Source organism: Orcinus orca, chromosome X, assembly GCF_937001465.1.
Source record: "Orcinus orca chromosome X, mOrcOrc1.1, whole genome shotgun sequence".
Classification (NCBI taxonomy): domain Eukaryota; kingdom Metazoa; phylum Chordata; class Mammalia; order Artiodactyla; family Delphinidae; genus Orcinus; species Orcinus orca.
This window is the reverse complement of record NC_064580.1, coordinates 29427667-29444873: the sequence shown is the minus strand read 5'-3', so window position 1 is coordinate 29444873 and position 17207 is coordinate 29427667. Positions and strand designations below refer to the sequence as shown.

At 36.3% G+C, this 17207-nt stretch overlaps 2 protein-coding genes across 2 annotated transcripts in view; both read left to right on the top strand.

Annotated features, from left to right (window-relative positions):
- Nucleotides 1-17207, top strand: part of DMD (dystrophin) — a 2251544-nt gene that overhangs the window by 930983 nt on the left and 1303354 nt on the right. Inside the window, exons 31-33 of the mRNA XM_049704774.1 lie at nucleotides 4687-4797; nucleotides 5192-5365; nucleotides 14613-14768. Of these exons, the coding sequence (XP_049560731.1) occupies nucleotides 4687-4797; nucleotides 5192-5365; nucleotides 14613-14768 (441 nt within the window). The remainder of the gene's footprint in view (nucleotides 1-4686; nucleotides 4798-5191; nucleotides 5366-14612; nucleotides 14769-17207) is intronic.
- LOC125963059 (polypeptide N-acetylgalactosaminyltransferase 1-like) lies at nucleotides 8161-11400 on the top strand. The gene has a single exon (XM_049704798.1). It carries the CDS (start codon nucleotides 8711-8713, stop codon nucleotides 10388-10390), a length of 1680 nt encoding a protein of 559 aa, XP_049560755.1. The 5' UTR covers nucleotides 8161-8710; the 3' UTR covers nucleotides 10391-11400.

The window sequence follows — 17207 nt, the reverse complement described above, 5'->3', positions numbered from 1 at the left end:
TATTTTTTTAAGAATAGGGTCAATGGTTTGTTCTCACTGTGTGGAATAAGGTGGTAGACGCAGAATCTCCTTCTTGAATTGAATGGATAAGCTAAGTATTATTAGTATGCAAATAAGATTAGATGTCTGTTTTTTTCTGATAAATGTCCAATTGGAGGATATTTTTATTTTTAAATCATAATTTAAGAGTCAGTATAGTTCTTTAAAGGGCATTGAATTTGCTACTTCCTAACTTTATCTAGGACAAGTCAACATTTCTAATCTCATTTGTAATTGTAATTTAGGATGGTAAATACTTACCTTAGTTTGATTAGATAATTAAATGAATATATGTGAACTGTTGGGACATAAGGTCACACAGATGTCCATTTTGGTGATGATGATAATAATGATTATTTCTTTCAGTGCTCTTCTCTCACCCCTCTAGTATAAAAGGCTAAAGGAATTAGGTGTATATTTCATTTTTTCCTCTACTATATATACCTTGAGTGCCAAATGGATGAATTAGTTAAAAACATGTGGACAGATACTGTTACAGGTATATAATTTGGGCCCTCTTCTCTCTCTGAATATCTTTTTAATTTTTCACTCATCATTTTCCTTTCCCAGTTTCTGTAATGGCTATGCAACTTTCATCACTTTCCTTTTGATTCCTCCTCAATCCTCTCCTCTCTCATCCTCAGCAGATATCAAGGGGCTCATGCTTATAGACAAATGGTATATAATGACACTGACAATTTATGAGTAGATATTTGTGCAGACAACTTGAGCAGGTATTTTTACATATACTATCGCCTCTAATCTTTTTACCAAAACCAATATAGTTGTCTACTGCAGACATGAGCATTTTCCCAGATACTCTGCCTACAAACTATGATAATGCTTCATTGCTGGCTTGTCATTATCACCATCAGTTTAGAGATGAGAAAATTGAGGCTTAAAAAAATTTGGTGCTTTGCCCAGGTGGCAAGTCAGAGCCCTGAGATTTAAATCCAGATTTCTCTTAACACTATTCTGATTCCCAGAGAGCATCAAGTAGGAAGCATTACACTTTCTGCTTCTCCACATCCAAAATCTTTATGTATTACCTTTGGCTTCTGAAAGAGTGGCACCTCTCCACCTGTCAATATTTTCCACTGATTATTGATCTTTGCCCTTCACTCCATTTCCTCTCATTTCCTCCAAGGTTCTTCTAATCAATTATCTTCATATATGCTTTAAAAAAAATGCTTTGTCCATTGGCTTCTTTCATATGGCCTTAATACGTGTTCAATTCTCACTGACCTACATTTCATTATGTGGGGAGACAAAAGTCTTCAAAAATGATTTAAACTGTTTTATAAGGGTATTTCCTTGTCCTTAATCAGTCTTCAGCCCTTGAAAACCTGATTTCTGGTCTTACCATCTACGGATTCTGTCCTAGCTACAGTGCTCATTGACCAGCTAATATGCCCTTATTAGTACTTATTTCATTTGATCTGTCTCAAAATTGACATTGTTGACCTCTCGCTCATTCTTAAAGCTCTCACAGCACTTGATTTCAGTGGCACCCTCTCTCTTTTCTGGTTGTTCCTCTTCTTCTCTTAGACTGTTCCTTATCTTTCTTTGGTGTTTCCCTTCTTCTCCCATCCCTAAATTTTTCTGTTCTCCATGGTTCTCTCCTGACCCTCCCTTTCTATTTCCCTCTAATGTTTGAGTGCACTAAAATAAATACTGTTTGTACAAGTGATGCTGCTTCTTTTTTAAAAAAAATGCACACACATATGTAGCTATATATGATTAATAAAATATAAATTCATATCAAAGTATTACTGAGTTTATAGAAGAATTCTCTCATTATGAATTGCCTTAATAGTTAGATTAAATATTAGCAGTAAAACCATTATCTGTGATTCTGATCACTTTTAAACTTTATCTTCATATTAAAAAAAAACTAGACACTTTTCATTTAGGCCATGAGGTTATTTAATACCTCATTCCCACCTACGTTTCTAGTTATACTTCTGTGGATGTGTATTAATTCTCTATGCATTATTTCAGTTCTCCCAAACTCTTCATGTGGTTCAGTGCCTTGTCCACACCTTGTTTTCCATCATTCAAGAATGCTTTTGTTTTTAAAACTCTCATCTCCTTGCATATCCAGTGTACTCTTTAGTACACTTAGGTACAAGTAACAAAAATGAATTAACTAAAGCCAAAACAAAAATGAGGGAAGGGAGCTGGTCATAAGGGCACAGGAATGTCTCATGGCAACCAAGGGCAAGAATAACGTTTTTACTCAGGAAGAGACTAGAACCTGTGTTTTGGTCACTTGTAACAGCAAATTATCATTTTCTGTTAATGGTTTTGTGGATTGAGAAGGCTCAGCTGGATGGTTTCTCTTGGGGTCTCTCATGTGATTGCGGGCATTTGTTGGCTGGTACTACGGTGACTTATAAGCTCAAATAGGCTGGATGCCCAAGATGGTTCCCTCATGTCTAGCATTGATGCTCACTGTGAGCTGAAAGCTCACTTGGGACTATTCACTGAAACACTTCTCCACAGCTTCTCTGTGTGGCTTAGGCTTTTCACAGCATGTCAGATGGGTTCCAAGAGGGGGCATCCTAAGAGTGAGTGTTCCAAAAAGGCAGAAGTGGAAGCCACTAGGCCAGTTAAGGGCTTTTCCCATAAATGGCAGAGCATTACTTGTGCTTTGTTTTACTGGTCAAGGCAATCATAAGGCTGACCTAGATTTAAAGAGGTGAAGAAATAAACTCTACCTCTTAGTGGGGGAATGGTAAGAGGAGTATGTGGTACGGACACTGTTGTTGCAGCCATCTTTGGCAGATGCTATCTGCTTCAGCCTATTATTGAAAGCCATCAATATTTTTGTTCCTACTATCTCTTTCTTACTTCTCTCTCTGGTTATGGATCTTTGCTCTTCCTAAACTGACAGTGCAAACTAGAGACTTCATAAGCACAGTCTCATACGTGACACAGTTCCAAGCGCCCACAGAGCGTGACCAGACTTTCTCCTGTCAGTTCCGAGAGAGTCTGATGGACCTAACTGGGCACAAGCATTCTTTATGTTCTAATTTTCCATGATTTGGGGGTGGCCAGAGTTATGTGACAGAGACATGGCTGTTATTGGCCCACCATTTTGAGGGGGTGAGACTTTTCCACCTGAGAAGTTAAGATCATAAACCTCCTAAAGCATCTGATGCCCCCAGCAATGCTTACTAATTATTCATAGTCTACTTTAACATCACCTCTCCTATGACATCTATTAACTCTCCTGTAAGTATTACTCTACTGTGTATACTCCCATTATATTTTTTCAGACTCCTTAGTATTTCTAGGTGTATGAACAATGCTATGCACTAACATGGATCCCTAACCCCCAAATTCTATGGTTCCTGGAGAATAGGTACATACCACTATTTCTTATGCAACGTCGTAGTTCAACCACTGAAGATACTATATATAGTAAAAAATATATATATATATATGGATTTGCTTGAGTCTTTGCTCTTCTTTATTTTAAACCAGAATTCTAATTACTTAAGTAATTTGTAATTACTTTGCCTTTGTAATTATTAGAATCAATATGCTAAGGAATAATATTAAGGTGTATCTGTACATTTATAACCTTGTATTCTGAAAAACTCCTTCACCACTTAACCCATTTTCTTGGAGTTTCTCATTACTCATTTCAGGGCTGTAGTTCTCTGTGGTAACTGCTAAGCAAACTGATGTTATTTTCTAATAATATGTGCCAGAATTGACTCCAATTGGTGTAAATTAGGTTATATTAATATGCATTATACAAATTGTTTTGCATGGAAATTTTATGGGCCCTGTGGTATAAGTTAATCATTTTCTTCTCTTATTTACGATAATCTGACAATGACTGAATTTTAAATTAGAATAATTTGACCAGTAGCTAATTTTTGCTGGATCTGGTAGAAATAACTGAATGAATTTATTGTTTTTGTCCCTGCACACTACCAGATTTGACCCACTCCTGTAACTGGCTCAGAAGTGTATAAGTCAAATACAGACATACTTTTAAATACAACTTGATCAAAGATGTCCTTACTCATTTTAGAAAATATATAAATATTTTATATTTATTTAAAGTTTAAAAAACAGTCTCTGCAGGAAGCTATTAAGTACGTATCAGACAAAAAGCAAGGCCAGTCGAGACATTTAGCTTCCCTTTCCTAAATACATGGCTTCCCTGAAATTTAACTGAAATATGGCATAGAATTTCTGAGTAAAGATCACTATTAAGGAATATTGTCCACATTCAACTTTCTCATTATGCCTTATCGCTGCCATAGTTGGCCTTTTTTAAATAAAGGCTAACATCTTTGGTCAGCTTTGAATGTAAATACAAAGATAAAAGAATATCAATTTCACATATTAGATATAAATAGATACTTCCTACTGAAAATTATATCTCAAACATCTATTATCACTGATTCAAAAGGATAATTTATTTTTATTAATAAGCCCAATAGGAGATAAATAATTTCATTTTTGATAACTTTTGATAAGTAAAAAAATCAATTTATTGTCATTTTGAAAGAGGCTACATTGTAATAATGTTTTGAGAGAGTTTCAAATTCCATTTTCTTGGAAGGTGAGTTGTTCTCTGCAGTAACTTGCAGAGTATGCTGACTTATAATGCTGTCCTCCCAACAGAAAATCCAATCTGATTTGACAAGTCATGAGATCAGTTTAGAAGAAATGAAGAAACATTACCAGGGAAAGGAAGCTGCCCAAAGGGTACTATCCCAAATTGAAGTGACACAGGTATGTATTATTCCATTAACTAAGGAGCTTGTTTTAGTTGGATATTAAAATATAGTCTATATTAGATAACTTGCTTATTAGCAAATTGGAATTAAGGGCATTAGTTGAAAACTACAAATAATATATAAATGATACAGACTATTTTGAATTCTACCTTTTAAGGACAAAATAGGTTAATAAATTGTTGTTTATTTAGTATCACTTTAAGAACAATTACTGAATTCTTCTCCCAAATGCATGTATTCTTTGTGCTGGACAAATGAAAAAAGGGTTTCTTCAGTTTGTTTTTATTTTTATTCTTGTATATCTTCCAGAATAAAGGAAGATATGTTAACAAGAATATGACTGGTTATTGTTTGGAAGGCAAAATTAAATTGGTGCTTTTTCTTTACAGAAAAAATTGCAAGATGTTTCCATGAAGTTTCGATTATTCCAGAAGCCAGCCAATTTTGAGCAGCGTCTACAGGAAAGTAAGATGATTTTAGATGAAGTGAAGATGCACTTGCCTGCATTGGAAACAAAGAGTGTTGAACAGGAAGTAGTACAGTCACAGTTAAATCATTGTGTGGTACGTATTTCAGATGGCAAATATGCAGCTACCCCTTGACTTTCCTTATTGGAATAAGGAACAATATTTGGTATAAGAACAAAAATTAGCACAGGTGTATTGAGAGACAAGAACTATTACTGAAGTAGTAGCCACTTAATACCTCTTCTGAAAATGTCTTCTTTGAGTCTATAATTTTTCAAGGACTGTGCAGAATATAAAGGAAATTGCCTTTGTTTAATTCTTATGGAACTTTGAAAATATTTTTAAATGGAAATCCTGGAAAGAAATATGTTAGTCTGCAAACAGCAACAACGGCAGTATCCACAGTAATAAAAACAATTCTAGAAATGAGTGCCAAGGAAGCTAAGTGATCCACCACAAGTCACCTTTAATTCTCAAGGCCACATATTAAATGAGAGAATTTAAAGACAAACAGCAAGTGAAAGGCAAAAGCAAAATTCCAATCCAGGCATGCTTACTCCAAACCCTAGTATCTCTCCATTAAATATCAGGGCTGGCTATGCAGTGAAATTCTGCCAGACCACAAAGACAGAATAAAGAGGCACCGACTATTAGCCTGTAGTGTAAATCTTCACTACGGGGATTTAGAGCAGTGTTCTTTGTTCCACTTATTGAAAATTCACCAAGTCAGATGACTCTTCTGATAATGTAAAGCTGAGTTATGAGGGCATCTACTAGAGTAAATATAAGTATTATTATAAATGTATGTGTACTATGGAGTATCAGGGTAGAAATTCACATAAAATAAAAACACTGAGTGCTGTTAACATTAATGGGAAAAAAGTTTATTTAGTACTTTGTGTTTAAGTATTGTTCCTGCTTCTACTCCATAACATAAATGAGAAAGAAACCCTTGGGTACATTTCAATCATATCATTATGAATGGGAAAATATCATTCTTATAAACAGAAATTTTCTTTGTGAAAAATTATGGAGTAATTTTTATTCAGTAACGTAGCTTAATAATACAGGCTGCATTTCAGTGGCATCATTATTATAAATATTCTCACCCCCAAAAGAAATTTTGAATATCATTTTATATATTAGCTGGTATTAGATAAGTAACATTAGGAATACATGGGAGCATATTTCATCTTACATTTAAAAAAAAATTGAAAGCAAAATGACCCATGTACATTATCATCATGGCTAAGTATATTCACAAAGGGAGAGCTGTTCATTCTTTTCTAGGAACAGGTCTCTAATGGTACCTCATAAAACTTGTCTGCTAGTTAATATGAACTGCAAAAAAAAAAAAAAAAAAAAAAACCCTACCTGCACCCAGGTGTTACTATGCCCTGACTCAGTATAGAGGAAACAGATCAAAGTATTTACTCAATCTGGTTCTGGTTCTGGTTTAAATGTCAGGACCAATTCAAGTCGTTCTTCCATAAGGATATATTTTCTTCACAACTTTTGTAATTTTTCATTACTTAAGATGCTCTCTCACATATACTATAATCATGGCCTTTGCTTTCAAGTAATTTTTGTTCTATTAAAAAAAGTCTTACAGGGACTTCCCTGGCGGTTCAGTGGTTAAGACTCCATGCTCCCAATGCAGGGGGCACGGGTTCTATCCCTGGTCACGGAACTAAGATCCCATATGCTACATGGCGCGGCCTTAAAAAAAAAAGTCTTACAAACATGAACACAAACAAATATAAAGACTGTTTTCCTTTCTTAATGCTAAATATTTTATCTATTGAATGATACGATGTAAATGGCTATTTAGTACTTTGAGTGAGCTTTCCTCATAAAGGTAAATAATTGACATTTAAAAAAATTTAAATAGTAAGTCATTTGGAAGTATCTCTGATTCCAAAATTCAAGAATTCAGTCCCAGTGTGATAATTAATGATTTAAATGTTTCTGAATATCCAGATATGTTTATAATTCCTAAGATAGAAGTAAATGAATTAAAAAATCATATGGAAAGTTCAGAAAGAACTCACAATTATTAATAAAGGAATAATAACATCAGGCAATCATCAAAGAAGGAATTAAGGTGGAAATATTTATGTATGTAGCCTTAATGAATAGGATAATTGCTTAGCATTTACAAAATGCTTTGTTTTAAACATTGATTTTAAACTGAAAAGAAAAAAACAAACCTAATTTCTTTCCTGACTCCCAAATAACAGCAATTACCTACTAGCAACTTTATTTCTTAGTACCAATAAAATAAATATTTGTTGTTCAGACTCACCACTGAACAACTTAATGCAGCAATGTATAAGTAAACTATTACATATGCATGTATACATATAGACATATACATATGTACATGTACGCATGCATGCATATATACATACATTCAAATGCACATATCTTTCCAAGTAAAATAACTACAAGGGAAAGCTATGACATTTGTTTCATGAGGATTTGTTATGGCAGTATACTACTGTGAACCAATATATGTGTTCTTTATAGTTGTGATGTACATGTGAGTTTTACATAATATTTTATATCACTCTATAGTTAATCAGCCCCATTAAGAAAATAAATTTGTATAATTAATTAACATTTAAAATTACCTTCCCTCCTTATATATGATTTAATATATATTGAAATTATGGTCTGGAAATTTAGATGTTTTATCCCAACTATAACGTAGCACCATGAGAACAACACTGAACGTGTCTGGCTTGGCCACCACTGATTCTCTAGTGACTCAAATACTGTCTGGTATAAGCAGGCACTCAACAAATACCTGGGGAATGAGTAAATGAATTATTCCAAACTCACAGCTAGAATTATATAATTGTAACATTTAAAAACTTGGGTTGAGCCGCACGGGCCGCCGCCGCCGCCAGCACGCCGCGAGCGGGGAGGACCGCGCCCAAGCGGCCTGCGTGGGCGGCCCTGCGGCCCCGGACCGCCGCGCTGAGGCGGTCCCAAGGGAGCAGCAGCTGCGGCGGCAGCAGCATGCGGGGTGGCCCGGAGTAGCGCGCCGAGCCCGCGAGGCCCCGCGCGGAGGAGGGGGCAGGCGCGGCGGAGGCGGGGCCCGCGTCGGGCCCGCCCGCCCGCCGGGGGAGCCGCCGGCAGTGGTCGAGGAGGCGGCGCGGCGGACGGCGGCCCGAGAGTAGCGCCCGCGCTGCGGCCCGCGGGACCGCGCCGCGACCGCCCGGGCCGGCCCCGAGGAGCGCCCGCCGCTGCCGCCGCCGCCGCGTGCGGACCGAGGAGATGTGGGACATGTGGATTTGGGATATGAATTCATTTAAAAAACCACTTTGGGGTTATGAACGTGATTTCTGATGAAACTGGATTGGAATAATTTTCATGATCTTTGTATATTTATATATATATATTTATTTTAAAATTTTGCATTTGACTTAAAGTGCCATGAGAAAATTTGCATATTGCAAGGTGGTCCTAGCCACCTCCTTGATTTGGGTACTCTTGGATATGTTCCTGCTGCTTTACTTCAGTGAATGCAACAAATGTGATGAAAAAAAAGAGAGAGGACTTCCTGCTGGGGATGTTCTAGAGCCAGTACAAAAGCCTCATGAAGGTCCTGGAGAAATGGGGAAACCAGTCGTCATTCCTAAAGAGGATCAAGAAAAGATGAAAGAGATGTTTAAAATCAATCAGTTCAATTTAATGGCAAGTGAGATGATTGCACTCAACAGATCTTTACCAGATGTTAGGTTAGAAGGGTGTAAAACAAAGGTGTATCCAGATAATCTTCCTACAAGAAGTGTGGTGATTGTTTTCCATAATGAGGCTTGGAGCACACTTCTGCGAACTGTCCATAGTGTCATTAATCGCTCACCAAGACACATGCTAGAAGAAATTGTTCTAGTAGATGATGCCAGTGAAAGAGACTTTTTGAAAAGACCTCTAGAGAGTTATGTGAAAAAATTAAAAGTACCAATTCACGTAATTCGAATGGAGCAACGTTCTGGATTGATCAGAGCTAGGTTAAAAGGAGCTGCAGTGTCTAAAGGCCAAGTGATCACCTTTTTAGATGCTCACTGTGAATGTACAGTGGGGTGGCTGGAGCCTCTCTTAGCCAGGATCAAACATGACAGGAAGACAGTGGTCTGTCCTATCATTGATGTGATCAGTGATGATACTTTTGAGTACATGGCAGGTTCTGACATGACCTATGGTGGATTCAACTGGAAGCTCAATTTTCGCTGGTATCCTGTTCCCCAAAGAGAAATGGACAGAAGGAAAGGTGATCGAACTCTTCCTGTGAGAACACCTACAATGGCAGGAGGCCTTTTTTCAATAGACAGAGATTACTTTCAGGAAATTGGAACATATGATGCTGGAATGGATATTTGGGGAGGAGAAAACCTAGAAATTTCCTTTAGGATTTGGCAGTGTGGAGGAACTTTGGAGATTGTTACTTGCTCACATGTTGGACATGTGTTTCGGAAAGCTACACCCTACACGTTTCCAGGAGGCACAGGGCAGATTATCAATAAAAATAACAGACGACTTGCAGAAGTGTGGATGGATGAATTCAAGAATTTCTTCTATATAATTTCTCCAGGTGTTACAAAGGTAGATTATGGAGATATATCATCAAGACTTGGTCTAAGACACAAACTTCAATGCAGACCTTTCTCTTGGTACCTAGAGAATATCTATCCCGATTCTCAGATTCCACGTCACTATTTCTCTTTGGGAGAGATACGAAATGTGGAAACAAATCAGTGTCTAGATAACATGGCTAGAAAAGAGAACGAAAAAGTTGGAATTTTTAACTGTCACGGTATGGGAGGTAATCAGGTTTTCTCTTACACTGCCAACAAAGAAATTAGAACAGATGACCTTTGCTTGGATGTCTCCAAACTTAATGGCCCAGTCACAATGCTCAAATGCCACCACCTAAAAGGCAACCAGCTTTGGGAGTATGATCCGGTGAAATTAACCCTGCAGCATGTGAACAGTAATCAGTGCCTGGATAAAGCCACAGAAGAGGACAGCCAGGTGCCCAGCATTAGAGACTGCAATGGAAGCCGGTCCCAGCAGTGGCTTCTTCGAAATGTAACCCTTCCAGAAATATTCTGAGACCAAATTTACAAAAAAAGAAAAAAATAAGGATTGACTGGGCTACCTCAGCATACATTTCTGCCACATTCTTAAGTAGCAAAAAAGGAAAAGTGCTTTCCTCCTGCAGGATGTAAGGTTTATCAGCCATTAAAACTTAAACTGCTCTCTCTTTCACTAGCTGTGAACCGGCCTTCCTGTCCAAGGACGTGAAACTACGTTAGTAGCGAGATTGTGCACACTGATGTTTACAAGATTAAGAGTCTTTCATCAAGAATCATTGTAAAGAATATTCAGACTGAAGCAATCTACAAAATGTGCTTTCCAGAGAGCTGCACCTTTTATGGTTTGCTTGCACATCAGTCATTTCTACTGAATGTGCTGTTATAATGAAGAGATGTCCAAGATTTTTTTTCTGATTAGAACTGGTAGCCAGTATATTAAATATTGATATAAAAATAAATGAAAAAGAACTGGAACCAGATTCAGAATCATGAAAACATTTTTACAATTAAAAAGACTATATTAAACAGGGTTTAAAGGAAATTAAAACAGAACTATGAGAAGTACAATTTGTTATAGTATAGTATCAGATTTCTATATAGATTTTATACCTCAGTGGGGGAAAATAACTGATTCCAATGACATTTCATTCTGTTTTCATCTGTGATAGTCATGGATGCTTTTTTTTTCCTTGGGGTGCTGAAATTGAGCTGAAAAAGTGGCTCCTTGAACGTAGTTTTAATTGCTTTCTACAGTTGTTTTTTTAATTTGGTTTGTGGGCTGTTGGAATTGTAATTTTTAATTGCCTTCAAAAAATGGAGATTTAAAATAATGTCTGGTTTCACTGAACAAGTTTGATATCTCAGTTGCTCTTGGGTCAACTGGCTTATAGACTTTCTCTCACACACAAATTTCTTATTAGATTTTCAACTTCCTAACTTGATTCAACTGACTATGTTTAATACCCAAGATTCATACTACTGTACTACAGATTTGTTTTCACAGCAATAAATCTTCTGTTCTTTGTTTATGATTCCACTCAAAAAAAAAAAAAAAAAAACTTGGGTTGGCCAAAAAGTTTGTTTGGTTTTTACTGTAAGATGGCTCCACTAGCACTTAGTTGTGTTTAACTTCATTCAAAACAATTTTGTTAGATTGTATTGTGACAGCTGTCATATCAGCATGCATCTAAAAAAACCACATCAAAATTGGTGACTTTTTGTGTAGCCATTTTAATATTGAAGATGGGAGAAAAAAAGCAATGTTTTCAGCATATTATGCTTTATTATTTCAAGAAAGGTAAAAATGCAAAAAAAGATTTGTTCAGTGTATGGAGAAGGTGCTGTGGCTGATCAAACATGTCAAAAGTGGTTTGCCAGGCTCCCTGACTTCAGACTATACTACAAAGCTACAGTAATCAAGACAGTATGGTACTGGCACAAAAACAGAAAGATAGATCAATGGAACAGGATAGAAAGCCCAGAGATAAACCCATGCACATATGGTCACCTTATTTTTGATAAAGGAGGCAAGAATATACAGAATATACAGGAGAAAAGACAGCCTCTTCAGTAAGTGGTGCTGGGAAAACTGGACAGCTACATGTAAAAGAATGAAATTAGAACACTCCCTAACACCATACACAAAAATAAACTCCAAATGGATTAAAGACCTAAATGCAAGGCCAGACACTATCAAACTCTTAGAGGAAAACATAGGCAGAACACTCTATGACATAAGTCACAGCAAGATCCTTTTTGACCCACCTCCTAGAGAAATGGAAATAAAAACAAAAATAAACAAATGGGACCTAATGAAACGTCAAAGCTTTTGCACAGCAAAGGAAACCATAAACAAGACGAAAACACAACCCTCAGAATGGGAGAAAATATTTGCAAACGAATCAGCAGACAAAGGATTAATCTCCAAAATATACAAGCAGCTCATGCAGCTCAATATAAAAAAAAACAAATAACCCAATCCAAAAATAGGCAGAGGACCTAAATAGACATTTCTTCAAAGAAGATATACAAACACATGAAAGAATGCTCAACATCATTAATCATTAGAGAAATGCAAATCAAAACTACAGTGAGATATCATCTCACACCGGTCAGAATGGCCATCATCAAAAAATCTACAAACAATAAATGCTGAAGAGGGTGTGGAGAAAAGGGAACCCTCTTGCACTGTTGGTGGGAATGTAAATTGATACGGCTCTATGGAGAACAGTATGGAGGTTCCTTAAAAATAGAACTACCATATGACCCAGCAATCCCACTACTGGGCATATACCCTGAGCAAACCATAATTCAAAAAGAGTCATGTACCACCATGTTCATTTCAGCTCTATTTACAATAGCCGGGACATGGAAGCAACCTAAGTGTCCATCAACAGATGAATGGATAAAGAAGATGTGGCACATATATACAATGGAATATTACTCAGCCATAAAAAGAAACAAAATTGAGTTATTTGTAGTGAGGTGGATAGACCTAGAGTGTGTCCTACAGAGTGAAGTAAGTCAGAAAGAGAAAAACAAATATCATTTGCTAGCACATATATATGGAATCTAAAAAACAAAACAATTGGTCATGAAGAACCTAGGGGCAAGACAGGAATAAAGACGCAGACCTACTAGAGAATGGACTTGATGATATGGGGAGGGGGAAGGGTAAGCTGTGACAAAGTGAGAGAGCGGCATGGACATATATACTACCAACCGTGAAATAAATAGCTAGTGGGAAGCAGCTGCATAGCACAGGGAGATCAGCTCCGTGCTTTGTGACCACCTAGAGGGGTGGGATAGGGAGGGTGGGAGGGAGGGAGATGCAAGAGGGAAGAGATATGGGGATATATGTATATGTATAGCTGATTCACTTTGTTATAAAGCAGAAACTAACACACCATTGTAAAGCAATTATACTCCAATAAAGATGTTAAAAAAAAAAAACTGGTTTGCGAAGTTTCATGCTGGAGATTTCTCACTGGATGATGCTCCAGGGTTGGGTAGACCAGTTGATGTTGATAGTGATCGAGACAGTTTTTGACAACTATCAATGTTATACCATGCAGGAGATAGCCAACATACTCACAATATCCAAATCAAGCGTTGAACATCATTTGCACCAGCTTGATTATGTGAATTGCTTTGGTGTTTGGGTTCCACATAAATTAAGTGAAAAAAAACTTCTTGACTGTATTTCTGCCTGCGCTTCTCTACTTAAATGTAACGAAAACGTTCTGTTTTCAAAACAAATTGTGATGGGCGATGGAAAGTGGATACTGTACGACAGTGTGGAACGGAAGAGATCGTGGGCCAAGCGAAATGAACCACCACCAACCACGCCAAAGGCTAGTCTTCATCCAAAGAAGGTGATGTTCTGTACATGGTGGGATTGGAAGGGAGTCCTGTATTACGAGCTTTTTCTGGAAAACCAAATGATTAATTCCAACAAGTACTGCTCCCACTTAGACCAACTGAAAGCAGCACTTGACAAAAAGAGTCCAGAATTAGTCAACAGAAAATGCATAATCTTCCATCAGGATAACGCAAGACCGCATGTTTCTTTGATGACCAGGCACAAATTGTTACAGCTTGGCTGGGAAGTTCTGATTCATCTGCTGTATTCACCAGACATTGCACCTTCAGATTTCCATTTATTTCAGTCTTTACAAAATTCTCTTAATAGAAAACATTTCAGTTCCCTGGAAGACCGTAAAAGCCACCTGGAACAGTTCTTTGCTCAAAAAGATAAGACATTTTGGGAAGATGGAATTATGAAGCTACCTGAAAAATGGCAGAAGGTAGTGGAACAAAACAATGAATGTGTTGTTCAATAAAGTTCTTGGTGAAAATGAAAAATGTATCTTTCATTTTTACTTTAAAAACTGAAGGAACCTTTTGACCAACCCAATAGAAATCATATAACTTTTAGAAATGATCTTTATAAACTCAGAATGAAGAATTAAATACATGTGTTATGTACCCTTACTTTGGTAAGTATAACTACACAATATGCATGTCTTTATGTGTACATATAATTACAAATAGAAGCATTAAATCAACAGAAAATGCAAAAGCTAGGTATTGACCACAGCTGCAAAATGCTACTCCATTAAAACTGTAACCATAGAATAGCATTTCAGGTGATCTCTACTCCTGTTTCTTTTTATTAATAATAGTATGAACTAGACACTATTGCTTATTATTCTGTTTTGTTTTATGTTTTAACTTAGAACTTGTATAAAAGTCTGAGTGAAGTGAAGTCTGAAGTGGAAATGGTGATCAAAACTGGACGTCAGATTGTACAGAAGAAGCAGACGGAAAACCCTAAAGAGCTTGATGAAAGAATAACGGCTTTGAAATTGCATTATAATGAGCTGGGAGCAAAGGTGTGTGCATGCTGAAACCATAAGCACTGGCTACTTCCCACTTTCCTTATATATTGTAAAGTAAGAGTCAGTAATTATGCATAATTAATGTCTTAGGAAGGCTAAATCATTTACTCCCTACAGATAGATAGATACATGGATACATACATAGACAGAGAGAGAGATAAATTCCAATTTGCAGTTCTTAAGAAACAGTAATTAATCAGCGAGGGTCTTCTTTTCAGTCTACATTAAAAAATATGTACAGCTCAGAGAGATTTTTATTGGTCCGTCAGATAATTCTAAAAGGATTTATTTGTTCTAAACTTGCCCCTTCTTTTCATTGTCTATATTTACTTGTGATGACTCAAAGGCTGGTAATTTTATAAACTAATATACCGACTTATATTTAGGTACAGTGGAGTTGATACATTCTACATAGAAAGAGCTTTACTGAGACCAGTGGGGAGAAGAGAGTCCGTTTTTACGGCTCAGGTTCCCAACTTTATTGAATATAACAACATCAATGAGAAAATTTTCACTTCATCTTAGACACAAATGTAAATGCTTGCCCATATTTGAGAAGTAGCCATGCAGAGTCAGAATTCTAACATTGCACCCTGAAAGTAGATTGAAGGTTATGTCTTGAAGCTACAAATTGCAAATTACTTATCACTGAGAGAAAGTGAGTTTTAGATTCAAATGAAAATCTGAAAATCACCATTCATATTAGTTGATAGTCTTTATTTTTATATTTTAAAAACCTTCTAATTTAAAGTTTTGAAAGAGAATTAGCTGTTTCAAATATAAATTATTGTCTGGGCCTTTTCTTTGCCTTGAAGAATTTGCACAAAATCTTTGCCTTTGCAAGAGTAAATTTAACATAATGTAGAATAAATCACTTTGAGTTTAAAACAATAAAAATGACATTAGAGGACTCTTAGTGTCCTGAGTTGATTATTATTAAGGAGTGAATGATTCTTACAATGATGTGAAGACCTCTTTATCCCTGAAAATGTATATTTGGAAGTGTATGTTTATTTAACCATTTGGCACTGAGTAATATCGTTAAAGCAAAATGAACAATTACTAAGAAATCATAATTAGCTTTAAAAGCATGACAGAACACAGCAAAAATGTGGGGCAGGCATTTATTTTTGAAATAAAGATTTAGAAACATAAGCAATAAAGGGAATATGTACAAATATATTATAAAATGGCAGAAGTCATGTATTCCTTTTCTGAGAAAAAATTGTTCATATTTAAGTCTTCCAAGCATCTTCAACAATAGTGGTTTTGTTTTATGGAAACAGAGGATATCTTAATGTATTATTCTTTTTATATAAATATACAAACCCTTCTATTTTAATGGTCTTCAGAATTTAAATCATTTTACTTGCCTCAGTTCAATATATATTACTTTTTTGGATTAGTCAGCTTAGGCTGCCATAACAAAATACCATAGACTAGGTGGCTTAAACAAGAACATTTTGTTTCTCACAGTGCCGGAGGCTGGTAAGTTCAAGATCAAGGTGTCAGTCTAGTAAGGACCCTCTTCCTGGCTTGCAGACGGCCACTTTCTCACTGTGTTCTCACATGGTGGAGAAGGAGGGGGAGTGGGAGGGGTGGGGGAAGGAAGGGGAGAAGAGGATAAGAGGGATGGAGGGAGAAGGAGGGATATCTTTTTCTTCCTCTTCTAGTAGGGCCACAATCCTATCTGATTAGGGTCCCACCCTGTGACCTCATTTAACCTTAATTACTTTCCAAACACTCTATATTCAGGTACAGTCACATGGGAGCTTGGGCTTCAATTTATTAATTATGGGGGCATTTCAGTTCAGAGCTTGACAGTTTTCTTAACACAATTTTATTAGTTTGGTTAATATCACCAACTTAGCTTAATTGTTCAATGAATAAAAATAGAGTTTCTTATATCTAAAGCTATTTAATTTTATTGAGTGATATTACACCTAGCACCCGAGATATAATAATACTTACAGTTCCTGTATGCTTATTATATTACAATATACATAAATAGCAATATTCATTTTAGCCTCAAATGCTCATACTCAAAGCCTCAATACTCATGTCAGCCTCACTTACATTTTTAAGCGTTCATGAAATAATGATTTCTACTGTGGGTGGCACTATTTTAAATGTATCCTTTCTCCACCAAAAAAAAAAAAAGTGTAAAACTCAATTTTCCTTAAGATGACAGTGTCTCCTGTTTTATTAAAACCTATTTATCTGGATATAAACAAAATAGAATAAATAAAAATCAATAATGCATTAACTCTGGGAAGATAGAATTTCTTTGAAATATTGAATCTAGAATTCTTTTTCTACCAATAATGCATAGAAAAAATAACTATGCATAGGAACACACCATAAGGTGTATATTTTTTCTCCCACATACAAGTAAAATCCTTGCACTCAAAATGCAGATGCTTTCACTTCCCT

Excerpts from the sequence above, each read along its gene's own strand:
- LOC125963059 (XM_049704798.1), top strand. The coding sequence starts at position 8,711 with ATGAGAAAATTTGCATATTGCAAGGTGGTCCTAGCCACCTCCTTGATT.